We start from the raw sequence: 19,030 nt of genomic DNA, 5'->3' as shown, positions 1-19,030 counted from the left end.
TAGATGTTTTATAAACAAAACATCACAAGTTATTGACATTTTGCTGCTTTTCAAGCTAATTTATCTTGCCTCAAGTAAAAATGCTACATTCAACATCCAACAGTTTACAACTGCTTTGTAAAAAGTGATTAGTTGACCTAAAAAAAAACAGTAAGAGTAAACCAGTTGCTATTAAAGAGACTTGTTGACTTTTCTTAAAAAGTGAATAAGCTCGTTGCATTTAAAGTGATTAGTTGACTAATTAAATGTGAGTAAACTCATTGCTGTCGAAATGATTAGTTGCCTTAAGTTCTATTTAAGTTGTATTAGTTGTATTTGTTTATTTTAAAAGTATCCCCTTTGCTTTAAAGGTGATTAGTTGACTTATTATAAAATTAGTTGACTTTGCTTATAAAGCAGTCTGTTGACTTTACTTAAAAATTGGGTAAACGTGTTGCTTTTAAAGCGATTAAATGACTTAAAAAGTGATGCTTGACTTTATTTATTGTTAGTAAACCCACAGCTTTTGATGCAATTAGTTGACTTAAAAACTGAGTAAACTCATTGCTTTCAAAGTGATCAGTTGATTTAAAAAGTGATTAGTTGACTATTTATTTATTTATTTATTTTTAAAATGATTAAGCCATTGCTTTAAAAGTTAAAAGCAATTAGTAAACTGATTAGTTGACTTTGCGTTGAAACTTTGCGTTTGAAGTTGCTATTGTCTGTTGACTTTACATTAACAGTGAGTAAACCTGTTGCTTTTAAAGTAATTAGTTTACTTAATTAGTTTTTTTTTTGTTGATTGATTGATTGATTGATTGATTGATTGATTGATTGATTGATTGATTGATTGATTGATTGATTGATTGATTGATTGATTGATTGATTGATTGATTGATTGATTGATTGATTGATTGATTGATAAATGAATGGAAGTATAAATTAAAAGATTGATGGACTGATAGATGGATAGATAGATAAATTAAAAGATGGATGGAGAGATGGATGGATGGATGGATTTATAGTGTAATAAATAAATGGATGGATGGATGGATGGATGGATGGATGGATGGATGGATGGATGGATGGATAAAAGAATAGAGGGATTGGTGTATTGATAATGGGATGAATACTTGAATGGAAGTAAATAGGAAGATTGATGGACAGATATTATGATGGATAGATGAATGGATAGATTGATAGATGGTTCTTTCAGCTTTTGATGCAATTAGTTGACTTAAAAACTGAGTAAACTCATTGCTTTCAAAGTGATCAGTTGATTTAAAAAGTGATTAGTTGACTATTTATTTATTTATTTATTTATTTTTAAAGTGATTAAGCCATTGCTTTAAAAGTTAAAAGCAATTAGTAAACTGATTAGTTGACTTTGCGTTGAAACTTTGCGTTTGAAGTTGCTATTGTCTGTTGACTTTACATTAACAGTGAGTAAACCTGTTGCTTTTAAAGTAATTAGTTTACTTAATTAGTTTTTTTTTTGTGAGTAAACCTGTTGCTTTTTTTAAAAATAGTTGACTTAACTGAAAAGGTGATTAAACTTGTTGCTTTCAAAGCGATTAGTTGACTTTATTTGTAAAAAGTGAGTAAACTTGTTGCTCTAAAGGCGATTGGTTGGCTTTACCTTCAAAGTGAGTAAGCCTATAAACCGATTAGTTGACATTGCTTTTAAAGTGATTATTTGACTTAAAAGTGATTAGTTAATTACTTAAGTGAGTAAAACGATTGATTTGAAGCGATTTGTTGACTTTACAAAGTTAGTCTGGTGGCTTTAAAATGGTTTATTGACTAAACTTTGGAAAGTGAGTAAACCTGTTGCTATAAAGGCGATTGGTTGGCTTTACCTTCAAAGTGAGTAAGCCTATAAACCGATTAGTTGTCATTGCTTTTAAAGTGATTATTTGACTTATAAAGCAGTTAGTTGAATTTACTTTAAACACTTTGAGTAAACCTTTTGCTTTTAAAGCAATTAGTTGATTTAAAAGAGATTAGTTAATTACTTAAGTGGGTAAAACGATTGATTTAAAGCGATTTGTTGACTTTACAAAGTTAGTCTGATGTTTTTAAAATGGTTTATTGACTAAACTTTGGAAAGTGAGTAAACCTGTTGCTTTTAAAGTGATTACTTGACTTTAACTAAACATTTTGTAGCCTCATTGCTTTTAAATGGATTAGTTGACTTTATTTTTAAAAAGTGAGGAAACTCGTTGCTATAAAAGCGAGTGGTTGGCTTTACTTTACAAAGTGAGTACACCCACTGCTTTAAAAGCAGTTAGTTTACTTACAAACTGATTAGTTGACACAGCTTTTAAAGCGATTAGTTGGCTTTACTTTAAAAAGTGAGTAATCTTATTGCTTTTCAAAGCAATTAGTTGACTTAAAAAGTGATTAGTTGACCTAATTTTTGTAAACCAATTGCCTATACAGCAATTTGTTGACTTTACAAAGCAAGCCATTTCCTTTCAAAGTGAATGGTTGTCTTATTTAAACGATAGATTGACTTAAAGTTAGTGATCTCATTGATTTTTAAAGCAATTAGTTGACTTTTATAGTGTGTAAACTCGTTGCTTTTGAAGCAATTAGTTGACTTAATAAGGTGAGATGATGAAAAGGTTGCTTTTAAAGTGATGAGTTGACTTTAAAAGTGATTCGTCGACTTTAAAAGTGATGAGTTGACTTTGATTTAAAGGGATTAATGGACATTTTTTAAAAAGCGAGCAAACCAATTGCTTTAAAAGTCAACCCGTTACTTTAAAAGAGATTATTTGACTTATAAACTGACAAGTTGACTTAAATATTTGAGTGAACCTGTTGCTTTTAAAAGGATTAGTTGACTTTACATTAAAAAGTGAGTAAACTTGTTGCTTTCAAAGCGATTAGTTGACTTTATTTTTAAAAAGTGAGTAAACCTGTTGCTATAAAGGCGATTGGTTGGCTTTACCTTCAAAGTGAGTAAGCCTATAAACCGATTAGTTGTCATTGCTTTTAAAGTGATTATTTGACTTATAAACCAGTTAGTTGAATTTACTGTAAACATTTTGAGTAAACATTTTGCTTTTAAAGCAATTAGTTGATTTAAAAGAGATTAATTAATTACTTAAGTGAGTAAAACGATTGATTTGAAGCGATTTGTTGACTTTACAAAGTTAGTCTGATGTTTTTAAAATGGTTTATTGACTAAACTTTGGAAAGTGAGTAAACCTGTTGCTTTTAAAGTGATTACTTGACTTTAACTAAACATTTTGTAGCCTCATTGCTTTTAAATGGATTAGTTGACTTTATTTTTAAAAAGTGAGGAAACTCGTTGCTATAAAAGCGAGTGGTTGGCTTTACTTTACAAAGTGAGTACACCCACTGCTTTAAAAGCAGTTAGTTTACTTACAAACTGATTAGTTGACACAGCTTTTAAAGCGATTAGTTGGCTTTACTTTAAAAAGTGAGTAATCTTATTGCTTTTCGAAGCAATTAGTTGACTTAAAAAGTGATTAGTTGACCTAATTTTTGTAAACCAATTGCCTATACAGCAATTTGTTGACTTTACAAAGCAAGCCATTTCCTTTAAAAGTGAATGGTTGTCTTATTTAAACGATAGATTGACTTAAAGTTAGTGATCTCATTGATTTTTAAAGCAATTAGTTGACTTTTATAGTGTGTAAACTCGTTGCTTTTGAAGCAATTAGTTGACTTAATAAGGTGAGATGATGAAAAGGTTGCTTTAAAAGTGATTCATCGACTTTAAAAGTGATGAGTTGACTTTGATTTAAAGGGATTAATTGACATTTTTTAAAAAGCGAGCAAACCAATTGCTTTAAAAGTCAACCCGTTACTTTAAAAGAGATTATTTGACTTATAAACTGACAAGCTGACTTAAATATTTGAGTGAACCTGTTGCTTTTAAAAGGATTAGTTGACTTTACATTAAAAAGTGAGTAAACTCGTTGCTTTTTAAAGGAATTAGTTGACTTATAAACCGATTAGTTGACTTTGTGTTAAGTCTGTTGCTTTAAAAAGCGACTTGTTGACTTTGTGTGGTTTATTTATAAACTAATTTCTAGAGGATCACGTGCTTATGATCAACACGGCTGGCTCCTCATTAGCTTCATAATCTGCCCTATTAGATGATTACGGAAGCATTATAAATAACCAGAGTTTTTCACTCTGGTTATCTTCGTCTTGAAGCTTCCTCTCCTCCCCCCCCTTCTTCCTCCCCCTTTTCCAATAGGGCGACACGGTGGCCCAGTGGCTAGCACTGTTGCCTCACAGCAAGAACACCGCCGGTCCAACCTCCTATCAGGCTGGTTGATGTTTCTGTGCGGAGTTTACATGTTCTCCCCGTGTTCGCGTGGGTTTCCCCCGGGTTCCCCCGTTTCCTCCCACCGTCCAAAAACATAAACCATAGCCATCCGACTAAACCAAATTATCACCTAAGACAACTTAAGTTTGCACTTCTCACATGACGACAAGCAGGGGAGTTCTCAAGACCTACCTGAGCTCAAACTCCGCTCTTGCCCTTCTAACGGGAGGGAGCCTCGGGCTCGAGGATATTATGAGCTCAGGGATATCTCCCTGGACAGCATGCCAAATACGCTTTATTGATTATAAGCTAAGTGGGAACTCTTGAAACAATAAGAAGTGACTAACCTGGTGCTTATAAAGCAATTAGTTGACTTATAAACCGATTAGTTGACTTTGTGTTGAGTAAGTCTGTTGCTTTAAAAAGCGACTTGTTGACTTTGTGTGGTTTATTTATAAACTAATTTTGCACTCCGGTGGCGCTGCACTGCTGGCGACACGGGCACTTGTTGCTGCTGACGTTTTTTGTGAAATTACTTTTGAACTTGCTGGTATACTTAATTATTTAAACTTTGTGGCGGTACACTGGTACTTTAGTAGTTTCGGGTGCAATATCAGTATGACGACTTTCGTAGAACTCTTTATTGGCCTGCTAATAATCGGGCACCTGTTTTCTGCCGGCTACACGCACATAACAACGAATAGCGACCTGATCATGGTATACACAAGAGAGGACTTGCTTCAGCTTCGGTCAGCCGACTTTGGTGCACCACCTAACCTTCCCGACTGTTTGAGAAACAGGGTGACGGCGAGTACATGTCGTCGGAAAAGAGGTCACAGAGGCGGCGTCCGGCGGCGTTTTCGCCGACGTGGAAACAGACCCCCGTTACCTGCAATTATTCTAAGTAACGTCAGATCATTGCAACAGAAGATGGATGAACTGCGCATCAAAGCTAGAGCCTGTTTTGAGTATCGAGAGGCGGGTCTCCTGGCACTGACTGAAACATGGCTTCGTCCGGAGATTCCGAGTTCACTGGTAGAGGTACAAGGCTTTTCTCTAATTCGAGCCGATAGATCTGCCGCCTCAGGAAAAAGCAGAGGAGGTGGAATCTGCGTTTATGTGAATGAGCGTTGGTGCAGTCACATAACAATTAAATCGGCAGTATGTAATCCGGATATTGAGCTCTTATGCTTGAGTTTGAGACCTTTCTACCTCCCAAGAGAATTCGGGAATATATTAATCTGTGTGGCTTATGTTCCACCTTCCGCTAAGGCAGCTATAGCCGCCAGTGCTATAAGAGACTGTATTCAAGACCAACTTGAACGTACACCAGGAGCGCCGGTGTTTATTCTTGGTGATTTTAACCATTGTAAATTGGAGACTGTTCTTTCTGGATATGATCAATATGTTAAAGACAATACAAGAGACAAAAATGTTTTAGACAAATGCTATGGGAACATCAAAGAGGCATACACGTCCAGGGTAAGACCTCCCCTTTCAAACTCTGATCACAATACTGTGTTTTTAATTCCTACGTATAAGACTCTTTTAAAGAAAAACAAACCCGTGGTGAAGACTGTGAATGTTTGGTCAGAGGACAGCGTTGAAGCCTTGAAAGGCTGTTTTCTCTGTACTGACTGGGAAGTTTTTCATAGCGAAGATATTAATGAAACTGCCACGGTAATAACAGATTATATTAATTTCTGCACTGAGAATGTGATACCAAAAAAGGAGATAGTCATCTATGCCAACAATAAACCATATATCACAAAGGACATTAAAGATTGTATTAAGAGGAAGAAGTTGGCCTTTCATAATCATGATCATCAAGGATTAAGAGTTACTCAGAAGGAGTTAAATGGATTATTAAGAGACGCTAGGATAAAACATAAACAATGCCTGGAGAATAGACTAGAAATGTCTAATTCTAAACAACTGTGGGACTCTATGAAATCTATGTCCAATATGCAGTCTTTTACTCCCTCTATTTCTATTTTTGATGACTCACAGAAAGTGAATGAGTTGAATGACTTTTTCTTAAGATTTGAGAATTGTGAATACACCCCAGTCAACAGTTCGGAGGTAATGTCTCCTAGAGGTGTTACCTATGATAGGCCACTGATTGATCCTAGGCAGATAAATTTTTATTTTAAACATATTGGCTCAAATAAATCTGCAGGTCCAGATGGAATTTTGCCATACACTGTTAAATGCTGTGCTGATGAACTGACTCCAGTTTGGGTTCCCATATTTCAAAAATCCTTAGACTCTGGTATTGTTCCTAGTTTGTGGAAAAAATCATTAATTGTTCCTGTTCCTAAGTTGGCGAGGCCCTCTGAGTACAATGATTTTAGACCGGTGGCATTAACATCTGTTATCATGAAATGTTTTGAGAAATGTGTGGTGTCCATTGTAAAATCAGAAGTTGCTAGTAATTTAGATCCTCTACAGTTTGCCTATAGGTATGGCAGAGGTACTGAAGATGCAGTTAATAGTATTTCGCACTTGATTCTTAAGCACTTAGACAATCCTAAAGCTTATGCTCGACTGCTTTTTATTGATTTTAGTTCCGCTTTTAATACGATCCAACCACATTTATTAATTGAAAAGATGGAACAGCTGAATATAAACCCATTCATATGCAAATGGTATTTCTCATTTTTAACAAACAGAACTCAGGTTGTCAAGGTTAAAAACATCTGTTCAGAGGAAAAGAACAGTAGTACTGGGGTTCCACAAGGCTGTGTCAGTTCACCTATTCTTTTTACACTTTTTACAAATGAATGTATAAGTAAGCATTCACAGAATTTTATTTTTAAATACTCTGATGACACGGCCATTTTAAGTTTACTTTATGAGAAGGATGATATTGGGGTTATATATCAGTCAGAAATTAGTCAGTTCATTGATTGGTGTGATAGAAATAAGCTAAAAATAAATACTAAGAAAACAGAAGAGATGGTATTTGACCCAAAGTGCATAGGTGACCATCGTCAAGTGGTTGTACATGATGATCCTATTACTCAGTCAGAAACCTATAAGTACTTGGGCATTCATATCGACAGTTCTTTCACATGGAAAACACACATTGATTGGGTTTGTTCTCGTTTACACCAGAGATTGTATTTTTTACGGAGGTTGCGTCTTTTTGGAGTCAACAAGAAGCTCATGATGCTGTTTTATAAAGCAGTTCTTGAAAGCATTGTCAGGTATGGCATTACAGTGTGGTTTGGCAACCTTTCTGTTCAGTGTAAATCTAAACTGATGCATCTCTTAAAGACAGCATGGAAAATTGTCGGGCACAATGAAAATTTTAATCCTCAAGTTTTATATGAGAACTGTGTCCTCAATCAGGTGGATAGGATTGTAAAGGATCCAACTCATTTTTTGTTTCCCCAGTACGAACTGCTTCCCTCTGGTAGAAGATATAGAGTCCCAAAGTGTAGGTTAAACCGTTACAAGAAATCCTTTGTACCTGTGTCAGTGGGTTTACTTAATAAGAGTATATCTTAATTGGCACCATAAATTTTGTAATTGTTGTATTTTATACTGTTTTTTTATTGCTTGTTTTAGTGAGTGTCTGCAGCAATATGGCGATGCCCAAAACAAATCTCCTGTCAAGGACAATAAAGTTTTACTACTACTACTACTACTACTACTACTACTAATTTCGAGAGGATCACGTGCTTATGATCAACACGGCTGGCTCCTCATTAGCTCCGTAATCTGCCCTATTAGATGATTACGGAAGCATTATAAATAACCAGAGTTTTTTACTCCAGTTAACTTCGTCTTGAAGCTTCCTCCCCTCCCCCCCCCCTACTTCCTCCCCCTTTTTTTTCTGATAGGGCGACACGGTGGCCCAGTGGCTAGCACTGTTTTCTCACAGCGACGGCGACAAGCAGGGGAGTTCTCGAGACCTACCTGAGCTTGTACTCCGCTCTCGCCCTTCTAACGAGAGGGAGCCCCGTTCTCGAGGATATTATGAGCTCAGGGCTCTCTCCCGGGACAGCATGCCAAACACGCTATATTGATTATCAGCTAAGTGGGAACTCTTGAAAAAATAAGAAGTGACTAACCTAGTGCTTATAAAGCAATCAGTTGACTTATAAACCGACTGACTTTACTTTTAAACCATTGAGTAATACTTACATTACTTACGATTAGTCTGCCCTACATAAAAAAGTGAGTAAACCTGACTGTAAATATACTGTATGCATATTTATAGGATTCAGTTTTGCAGAGCTGGAGTATTTTTAAGAGTGGGCCTCAGCAGTGGTGTTGGTGTCGTGTGGAGCGTCCCCCTGTCCTCAGAGTTTTGCTGGAGTTTAGTGTTGTTTTTTCAGGGTCTCCACGGGTCAGCCCGCTCCAGAGGAATGCCTCATCTGAGCGCTGCGCCGCTGGGGAATGCAGATAATGCCCTAGATTATCAATGACATGTTTATGGTGCAGATTTATACTTCCCTCCTAACAGGCAGTGAATGTTCCTTCTCTTTATGAAAATATATTTCTGTCGGCTCGCTGTGAAACGCCGCTCTGTTGAGCTCAGACTGGCGTTGGCGTTTCTCTGACAATCCTGACGGCCTGTTTTTGTTTTGGGCTCATAAAGCGGCCGGTTTAAGTGGACGTCTGTAATGAATGAGCCATTCTGAAAGGAAAACACTTGTGTATGAGAGGCTGTGCTGGGAATTTGTGTTCATGTCACATTATGTTGAATCACATTGTTGGATTGATGTGGTCACCTGCATTTGACCTTTTAAACAAACAGACATTTTGATGTTAAAACACAGGGTGACACTTTATTTTGATGGTCCATTTGAGTATTAGTAGACTGTCTGCTTAATATCTGCTCCTTCAACAGACATTTAACTCACTATAAGAAAGTTTGCAAATACATGTCAACCTACACTAACCCTAACCTCACAGTCTTCTTATATAATTTACTACAACATAATTTTGGAGCATTAGCAGTACACACACACACACACACACACACACACACACACACACACACACACACACTATGGCCAAGGCCAATTTAGTATACTAAATTCCCCTATAGCACAAAAAAACAGAACAAAAGCTGCAAACCAGTACTGGGAAACACCCTTACACACTTATGCACGCACACACAAACACACACACTCATACACTATGGCCAATTTAGTTGATTAAATTCCCCTATAGCAGAAAAAAAAACAGAAAAAATTTGCAACCCAGTAATGGGAAACACCTATACACACTCATTCTCTCTCTCACACACGCTCACACACACGCACACACATACACTATGGCCAATTTAGTTGATTAAATTCCCCTATAGCACAAAAAAAACAGAAAAAAGCTGCAACCCAGTAATGGGAAACAACGATACACACTCATGCACACACACACACACACACACACACACACACACACACACACACTATGGCCAAGGCCAATTTAGTACACTAAATTCCCCTATTGCACAAAAAAACAGAACAAAAGCTGCAACCCAGTAATGGGAAACACCCTTACACACTCATGCACGCACACTCAAACACACACACTCATACACTATGGCCAATTTAGTTTATTCAATTCCCCTATGGCACAAAAAAAAACAGAAAAAGCTGCAACCCTGTACTGAGAAACACCCTTACACACTTATGCACGCACACACAAACACACACGCTCATACACTATGGCCAATTTAGTTGATTAAATTCCCCTATGGCAAAAAAAACAGAAAAAATTTGCAACCCAGTAATGAGAAACACCCATACACACCCATTCTCTCTCTCACACACACACACACACACACTCACACACACACATACACTATGGCCAATTTAGTTTGTTCAATTCCCCTATAGCACAAAAAAAAACTGAAAAAAGCTGCAACCCAGAAATGGGAAACACCCATACACACTCATTCTCTCTCACACACACACACATACACACACATACACTATGGCCAATTTAGTTTATTCAATTCCACTGTAGCACACAAAAAGTGAACAAAAGCTGCAACCCAGTAATGAAAAACACCCATACACACTCATTCTCTCTCACACACACACACACACACTCACACTCACACTTAGGCCAATTTTGTTCCCCTATAGTGCAAAAAAAAGCTGCAACCCAGTAATGGGAAACACCCATACACACTCATTCACACACACTCATACACTACGGTCAATTTAGGCTCAAACCAGCGACCTTCTTGCTGTGAGGTGACAATGCTAACCACTGAGCCACCATGCCGCAACAAGTTTTTCCTTAAAACAAAATAATCTACCTACTACTACCCATCTACTAGTCGTGTAGGCTAAATAATATTCTGAAAACAAGACAAACGTTACTGTAGAAAATGCTTCTTGATTTAAGATATTTGTCCTAGAAACAAGACAATGTTTTTTTTTTTTTTTTTGCAGTGTATGTAAATATAATATGATTTTATTTTTATATAAACAATATATCCCTGTGTACCTTTCATTTAAAAATACAGTAATGAGATACAAAAATAAATATTAAGTCTTCAAGACACTCAACAATGACTTTTTATGCCTTTAAATAAGCAACACTCTTTAAAAGTAGTCCTTTGTTGGAAATAATCTGAGCTCCCAGCGCCGCTCGGACACAATGAAAGCATTTGAGCCTGATTTTCAGACTCTGAGGGTTAAATAATCTGTGTCGTAACCTGAGGTTAAGTGCCTTACTGGAGCACAATGCTGATTGTTCACGGATTAACCCTCCGAGGCCTGAACCTGCAGCACTGAACTGTACCACCAGCACTCAAAAAGAGATTCTTGCTGTTAATTCAAACTGTTATTTAAGAAACGAGTGAAAGCGACACATTTCCTGAAGGGTTTTTTTAAGACAACGTATTTGTTTTATGTTCTTGTAACTTAAAAATGTAAAATCGATTGAGTTGACTTAATCGATTTGCATTGGGACGGCATGACTGGATTGTGTGGAACTGCATTTTTATAGTGTTCCTAAATTAGTTATTTAGATACAGTTGATGTCAGAATTATTCGCCCCCTTTGATTTTTTTCTTTTTTAAATATTTCCCAAATTATGTTTAACAGAGCTAGGAAATTTTCACAGTATGTCTGATAATATTTTCTCTCCAGAAGAAAGTCTTATTTGTTTTATTTCGGCTAGAATAAGAGCAGTTATTAATTTTTTAAACACCATTTTAAGGACAAAATGATTAGCCCCTTTTAGCTATATATTTTTCGATAGTCTACAGAACAAACCATCGATATACAATAACTTGCCTAACCTGCCTAGTTTCCCTAATTAACCTAGTTAACCCTTTAAATGCCACTTTAAGCTGTATAGAAGGGTCTTGAAGAATATCTAGCCTAATATTATTTACTGTCATCATGGCAAAGAGAAAATGAATCAGTTATTAGAGATGAGTTATTAAATCTATTATGATTAGAAATGTGTTGGAGAAATCTGCTCTCCGTTAAACAGAAATTGGGGTAAAAAAAATAAACAGGGGGGTGAATAATCCTGACTTCAACTGTACTTTACTATACGATACTTTACTGTATTGCAGTTCACTTCGGTTTAGATTTAGCTCATTCCATCAGTGGCTTTGTTTAGTTTTAGTATAGTTTTTACTTTGAACATTTTTCTATTTAGTTTTTATATATTTAGTTTCATTTTTGTTGTTTATACACTGTAAAAGAGTTACTGTAAAATTTACAGTAACTTGCTGGCAATTTTGGCTGCCAATAAGACTGTAAGGGCTCTATTTTGATGATCCATGTGCAAAGTGCAAATCGCAGGGCGCAAAAGCATTAGGGGCGTGTTGGAATCCACTTTTGCTATTTTAAGGACGGAAAAATCCGCTTTGCGCCTTGGCGCATGATCTAACAGGGTTGAGCTTATTCTCTTAATGAGTTATAGGTGTGTTTTGAGAATAAACCAATCAGAGTCTCATCTCCCATTCCCTTTAAGAGCCAGCTGTGCCGCGCCATAAGTGCATTTGCATGACGACTTTGTAAGAGGAAGAACTGAGCGCTTCACTAGCAAGAAAACAGTTAAACAGAGATGAGCTGCCTCATTATTTACTTTCACCTTTTTCGTCTTTTTTTATTCATCTGAACACATTTTACTCAGTCATAACTGCAATATTTACACTCCTCTATAAAACGTATAGCAGATGTAACTGTATGGGCTGCTTTTCGCTGTACGTCGTGACATAAAAGGAATATTGAATGTTGCTCTGTGTCCATCATGATGGAAATTGCAGCCATTTGATAGACTTGTTCCTCCTCACGCCTCATTTCTGTCATCTGTTAAGGTAAGCAGGCTGTGTGCGCGAGCGATACACTTATTTAAATATGTCTGATGATAATACTATATAGGCAGATTTATACACGCAGTTTTAAAACTTTTAGAACAACCGTAAAGCAAAACAGATTTCCCACATAAAAACGATCCAAAAGGCACAAAGGTCTATGTGTTTTTGCGTATTTATTTGTTTATAATATATAGCGTGGATTATAATATAATATACAGAGAGATTAACTCATTGTCATGGACATTATTTCTAAAAATAAGCTTGATAAGTCGTCTGTAGCAGGGCGGTGCTGACGTCACAGACGAGCGCCCCAAGGGCTCTGTAGTCCGTTTATAGCCTAATGTTAGCTTTTTAACTCTTGCGTTTGCATTTAAGATCCAAAAGTGCTCCAAGTTGTATTTTCGTGTGAGGATTATCCGGCTGGACCAAACGTGTAAGTGTAATGAACAGTGTTTGAACACACAGCTTATTATTTGCAATCTTCGAAAAGCCTATGGGAAAATGCCATAGGGATTTTCACAAGGGAACCAGTTTTATGCTAGCAGCCGATTAGCCTACAAAGCGACGTCATAGCTCCTCCACTCTATTGCCAGCAAACGAATAAATGAACAATAATAACAAAGTGTGCTCAGAAAACTGAGTTATATCCTAATACACATCCTGCGCCCCATATGGTCTGAAACCCGACAGGTGGACAAATCTAAGCTTGTTTTGAATAAAACAAATATAAATATGCAGATAATAAATAATACTGCTAATAAAAATAACATTATACGAAAGCAGATTGTCATGAATAAACTTAAAAAGCCCCCCCGAGATGAAGAAGGCATGAAAGTATGGTTTTTATATTTATGTAGGCTAGGAAATAATAATTTTTGTAATATTGTAATCCTTTATATTTTTTCCCTTTTTTTTTATAAACTTTATTTATTGAACACAAGTGGAAAGCATTCGTTGTATACAAATGTCCAATTTCTGCTTTTCTTTTTTGAACACTTTTGTAAACATTCAACCCCAAAACCCCCCACCCATCCCACCCATCCAAACACATAGCCACTTTTCTTGTAAAACGTATAACAGAAAACGGAGGGGAAAAAATAATAATAATAAAATAAATAAATAAAATAAAAATAAAATATTAAGAATAAAACAAAAATAATGATGATAGTACAATTTGAGATACATTCATAAATGCTTTCAAATAAATAAATAAATGAAGCAAAATAAATACATTAGCTAGTTACATCAATAATAATGATGTGCTACCTACTTCTTGGTTATTATGGTTTTAGTTGTGCTGAGGTTAAACCAATGCGTCTAGTTTAGGGCATGACTGTTCCGGAGAAAAAATGCTAGACTAAAAGAAAAAAATAATAATAATAGTAATTCCGACCATAAAATGATTTCTTAAATAATCACCTCCAGAGGCGTTAAATCATCAAAATAATTTAGTAGTGGCCTCCAATGAATATAAAACTTGTGAGGCGAGCCTCTGAGAGAGAACTTAATCTTCTCCAATTTCAAAAGACTTAAGATGTCGTGTAACCAAACTTTGATTGAGGGTGGTTGTTTCGATTTCCACATTAAAAGAATTCTTTTGCGAGCGACAAGGGAGGAAAAGGCGATGACATTATTTTGAATGTTTGTGACATGAAGATCATCTGGGGGGTTTTCCAAAAATAGAGATGTGAGGGTTTGGGTTTAGATTAATGTCCAAGATATCCGAGATTGCCTTGAAAAATAACCGCCAGAATTCAGACAATTTAGGGCACGACCAGAACATATGAGTGAGGTTACATGGGGTCTGTGAGCACCTATTACATTTATTATCTAATTTGTCTGGATAGAGCTTTGAGAGTTTCTCCTTGCTATAATGTAGTCTGTGGAGGACCTTAAATTGTATGAGTGATAGCCTGGCACAACTAGAAGATGAATTTACAGCATTTAAGGCCTCCTCCCAGAAATTGTCAGAGAGATTTAATTGAAGTTCTGATTCCCAATCCATCTTAATTTTATTCAGGATAGATTCGTTAGCTGGATATAAATATGAAATACGGCCTCTTGTCAAGTTTTTGGCTTTAATGATTAAGTCTATCCCACTAGGTGTTGGGATATCTGAATCCTTTATATTTTTTCTTACATTTTTTCTTCAGTTAACAATGCATTTCGATCTTATTTTCAGTGATGTCTCACTAAAATAACCCTTGTGTGAACCGTCTGTGTGTTGCCAGGTGTTCCAGATGGACGTGAAGCTGGAGAACATTCAGAAGATCCTGCTGGAGCATTTCCAACCCAAATCCGAGCTCCTCCAGAGGCCGAGTCCGCTGAGCTCGCGGGTCACCGTCATGAAGAGACTGGGCGTCAGTATGGATGAAACCCAATGAGACGCACACAGAGTCAAACACTGAGGGAAACAAACACAGGCCCGGACCAGGAGCCTGACCATTACCCTTCTGAACATCATACAAGTGTGGCCACATGAGCCGAATGTGGCTTTATAGATGGCGATGGGATGGGAGTTTTCATTATTTGGACGCCATCTCTCTGGTTGGATTGGTTTTATGGTCGGTGATCGGCACGAGACTATTGGACGATTGGTTTTGATCGAGCAGGGAGGGGTTTTTGACCATTACAAGGATGCACTGCTATTTATTTATTTGTTTATGTATTTAAGTGAGAACACTATAGTACCACTATATACCACCCAGCAACACCTTAGCGACCACATAGCAACCATGTAAAACACCTTAGCAACCACTACAATAATTGTAATTACATGACAACTGTGGTGCAGATATATACAGCAGGATCTGAACATCGTTGTTTGAGACAATTTTGGTTGATTAAAGTCCAACAATAACAGGATCGAAGGATTAATTGATTGATTGATTGATTGATTGATTGATTGGTTGATTGATTGATTGATTGATTGGTTGGCTGATTGATTGATTGGTTGGTTGGTTAGTTGATTTATTGATTGGTTGATTGATTGATTAATTGGTTGATTGGTTGGTTGATTGGTTGATTGATTGATTGATTGATTGATTGATTGATTGATTGATTGATTGATTGATTGATTGATTGATTGATTGATTGATTGATTGATTGATTGACTGACTGAGAATGATTGATTGGTTGATTGGTTGGTTGGTTAGTTGATTTATTGATTGATTTATTTATTATTGATTGATTGACTGATTTATTGATTGATTAGTCGGTTGGTTGGTTAGTTGATTGGTTGGTTGGTTGGTTGGCTGATTGGTTGGCTGAATGATTGGTTGGTTGGTTGGTTGATTATTGATTGGTTGATTGATTGATTAATTGATTGATTGGTTGTTTGGTTAGTTGATTGATTGATCGATTGATTGATTGATTGATTGACTGACTGATTGATTGATTGATTGATTGATTGATTGATTGATTGATTGATTGATTGATTGATTGATTGATTAATTGATTGATTGATTGATTGATTGATTGATTGGTGGGTTGGTTGATTGGTTTGTTTATTTAAAGTGGTAAAAACTCAGAATTTAGGCTGAACTGTACATTTTCATTTATTGGATGCCATCTCTCGGATTGGATTGTTTTTATGGTCAGCGATCAGCAAGAGGGATTGATTGAACACTGTCCATTGGACACATTTTGATTGATGGCTTTTGCAAGTTGAAGAAAAGATGCAATTTGTGATGCACATTGATGCACTCGTATTTATTTATGTATTTGTTTGTTGATTTGTTGATTTGTTTAGGTAAGAACACTATAGAAATCACCAAGCAACATGACATCACATAACATTGCAGTTTGAGACCATTTTGGTTGATTTAAGTCCAAATAAAACAGGATTCGTTTGTTCGTTTGTTTGTTGGGCAATCAGTACGACGGATTGAACACTGTCCATTGGACACGTTTTGATTGATGGTTTTTGCAAACAAAAGAAAAAGTTGCAATTCTAAATAATTTTTTTGACTTTGACTTTTTGAATTTATTTCTTTACTCATTTATAGTGAGCACATAGCAACCATGTAAAACACCTTAGCAACCACTAAAATAATTCTAATTACATGACAGCTGTTATGCAAAAATATACAGGGGAATTAAAACATCATTGTTTGAGACGGTCTTGGTTGATTAAAGTCCAACCATAACAGGATTTGTTCATTCGATCATTCGTTTGTTCGTTTGTTCGTTTGTTTGTTTGTTCATTTATTTGTTTATTCATTTGTTTGTTCATTCATTCAGTTTGTTCATTCATTTGTTTGTTTGTTCGTTCATTTGTCCATTTGTTTGTTCAGTTATTCATTGTTCATTCATTTATATATTTATATATTTTATATTATATATTTTATATTTATTTATTTATTCATTTATTATTTTTTTATTCCTTCATTTATTTATTTATTTGTTTATTTTATTTTTTATTTATCCATTTATTCATTTATTTATTTATTATTCAATTATTTATTTACTCTTTATTTATTTATTGATTGATTGATTGATTGATTGATTGATTGATTGATTGATTGATTGATTGATTGATTGATTGAGAACAGTTTATTTATTCATCCTTTTTTCCACGTACCAACACCTTAATGACCACATCACAACCAAGCAAATTTCTGCAACAACCACTTTAAAAATCTAATAATATGACAACAGATATGGAAGGACTAGAACAACCTTTTCTGGAACAGTTTTGGTCAACTATGGTCTATTCATGCAAAAACAATAGGATGCACTGCGTTTATTAATTTACTTATTCGTTCATTCATTCATTCATTCGTTCGTTCATTCATTCAATTTTGCACTGAGTACCACATAGTGACACCCTAGCCATCACACCACAACCATGCAGAAGAGTTTTGAAAAACACAAATATTATAATCATAAATTCTCTTTTTATTGCTACAATGAGGAAATTGTTAAAATATTCTTGTGTTGTTGCCACCTACTGGTGGTTTAAGTGTCATATTTATTTATTGATTATAGGCCTAAAACCAGCCATGATACCAGCACAAAAACACAGTTTAAATATCATTACCAACAAAAAATCCCCCAAAAATTAGGATACCTTCCATATTGTCACTATTTCAAACAATACACTTCTGTTTTTCCCATAGGAATCTTTAAGTCACTAAAGGTCCCTTTCAAATGTGCAGTTTTATTCAATCTTTGACTTAATCTGAACTGAAATATGAAGAGAGGGCGGGGCATAGGGTAGCTCCTCCCCTTAAAAACTGCCAATAGTGTTCAGTAATGAACCAAACAGACCAGAAGAGAATCCCAACATTTCAAACTTTAATTAGCTTGTGAACTTGACAGCTTTATTGGAAGAACTACAATCCCATGATGCATTGCACACGTATCAATCAAATGATAGAAAAAGATTAAACTATTGATTAAAAGTAGTTTGTTGTATTTATACAAATAGTATATTTTATGGTTATATGTAGTGACATGAGTGGGCAGGGCTAATTCGCTCCAGCTCCCTGATTGGTGGAATTCTGCACAGCATTGTGGGTAATGTAGTTTTTCTCACAAATGATGCTAATAAGCATGACTGTTTTCAAAATTCTGACATATTTGTGTTCATCAAAACATTTGATGTTGATTAGCTTCCTCACAACAGCTTTATTATTCAAAATAAGTTGGAAAATCTATGAATAACTCTTTCCCGAGGGATTTAAGAGTGTCCTTCAGACTCGTATTTGGTCATTTCTTGCAAACAAAACAAAATGGTGGATCACATTTCCATGCGCTCTGGGAATGAATGATGTATGGCTGCGGTGGAGCTTATCAAAATAGCAAAACAGCCGTGATCGATTGTAATGAAGTTTAATAGCGCGCTGAGAAAGGAGGGCATTCACGACTGTTGACGTTGAGAAAAGAGCCAAAATTCCCAACAGCGCATCTGTCAGAATCCCAAATGCTCCACAATAGCATGTTTTTTAAGCTCGCGGCACCTTTCAGATGTGAATCTCTGCCTGTTTTTCTCAGCCGCCATAATTAAATGCTGAAAGGTGAAGTGAGCTAGCAGAAAATAAGGCAGTTAATGAGATACAAAAGACATTTTGAAACCACAAAGCTGTGTTGAGGAGAAAGCTGGATCTGTTCTGCAAACATGCACCTCTGTTGGCTGTTTCCCTGCTGTAAAATTAATACTGAGGGGTTTTAGGATGCATAAAAAACCAAAGAGGGTGATACAGTGTAACATATGATTCTGGCACTGAAGTTGAGGATCCAAATGTAGCATCGTTATTAACAAGAGTAGTCAGACAATGGTTACAAGCAGGAGCAAATGTTAACATAAAGAGCAATCCAAAAGAGTGGTCGTGTCGGATGTAGGGATGGCTGACTTGAAACTGACAAGTGATCAGGTGATGTGACTAAAGCGATTCAAAGCATCGTCATTTCAGAAGCGTTTCGAGACCTGG

The 19,030-nt window shown here is 35.9% G+C and overlaps 1 protein-coding gene across 29 annotated transcripts in view; it reads left to right on the top strand.

The window, feature by feature from the left end:
• kcnq1.2 (potassium voltage-gated channel, KQT-like subfamily, member 1.2) overlaps positions 1-16,749 on the top strand; it is a 234,843-nt gene extending 218,094 nt beyond the window's left edge. For 28 of the 29 annotated variants that reach the window (XR_012400074.1, XR_012400073.1, XR_012400078.1 and 25 more), the window contains one exon: positions 14,828-16,749. Coding sequence is in view for 23 of the 29 variants with exons in the window: in XM_073942557.1 (XP_073798658.1) it covers positions 14,828-14,980 (153 nt within the window). In the remaining 6 variants the exon portion in view is untranslated. The remainder of the gene's footprint in view (positions 1-14,827) is intronic. The other variant, XR_012400081.1, reaches the window with a different exon arrangement.
• The last annotated feature ends 2,281 nt before the right edge of the window (positions 16,750-19,030 follow it).

This window comes from Danio rerio, chromosome 25 (assembly GCF_049306965.1).
Source record: "Danio rerio strain Tuebingen ecotype United States chromosome 25, GRCz12tu, whole genome shotgun sequence".
Lineage (NCBI taxonomy): Eukaryota > Metazoa > Chordata > Actinopteri > Cypriniformes > Danionidae > Danio > Danio rerio.
Note: the sequence above shows the minus strand (reverse complement) of the source record. Positions and strands in the feature narration are given on the sequence as shown.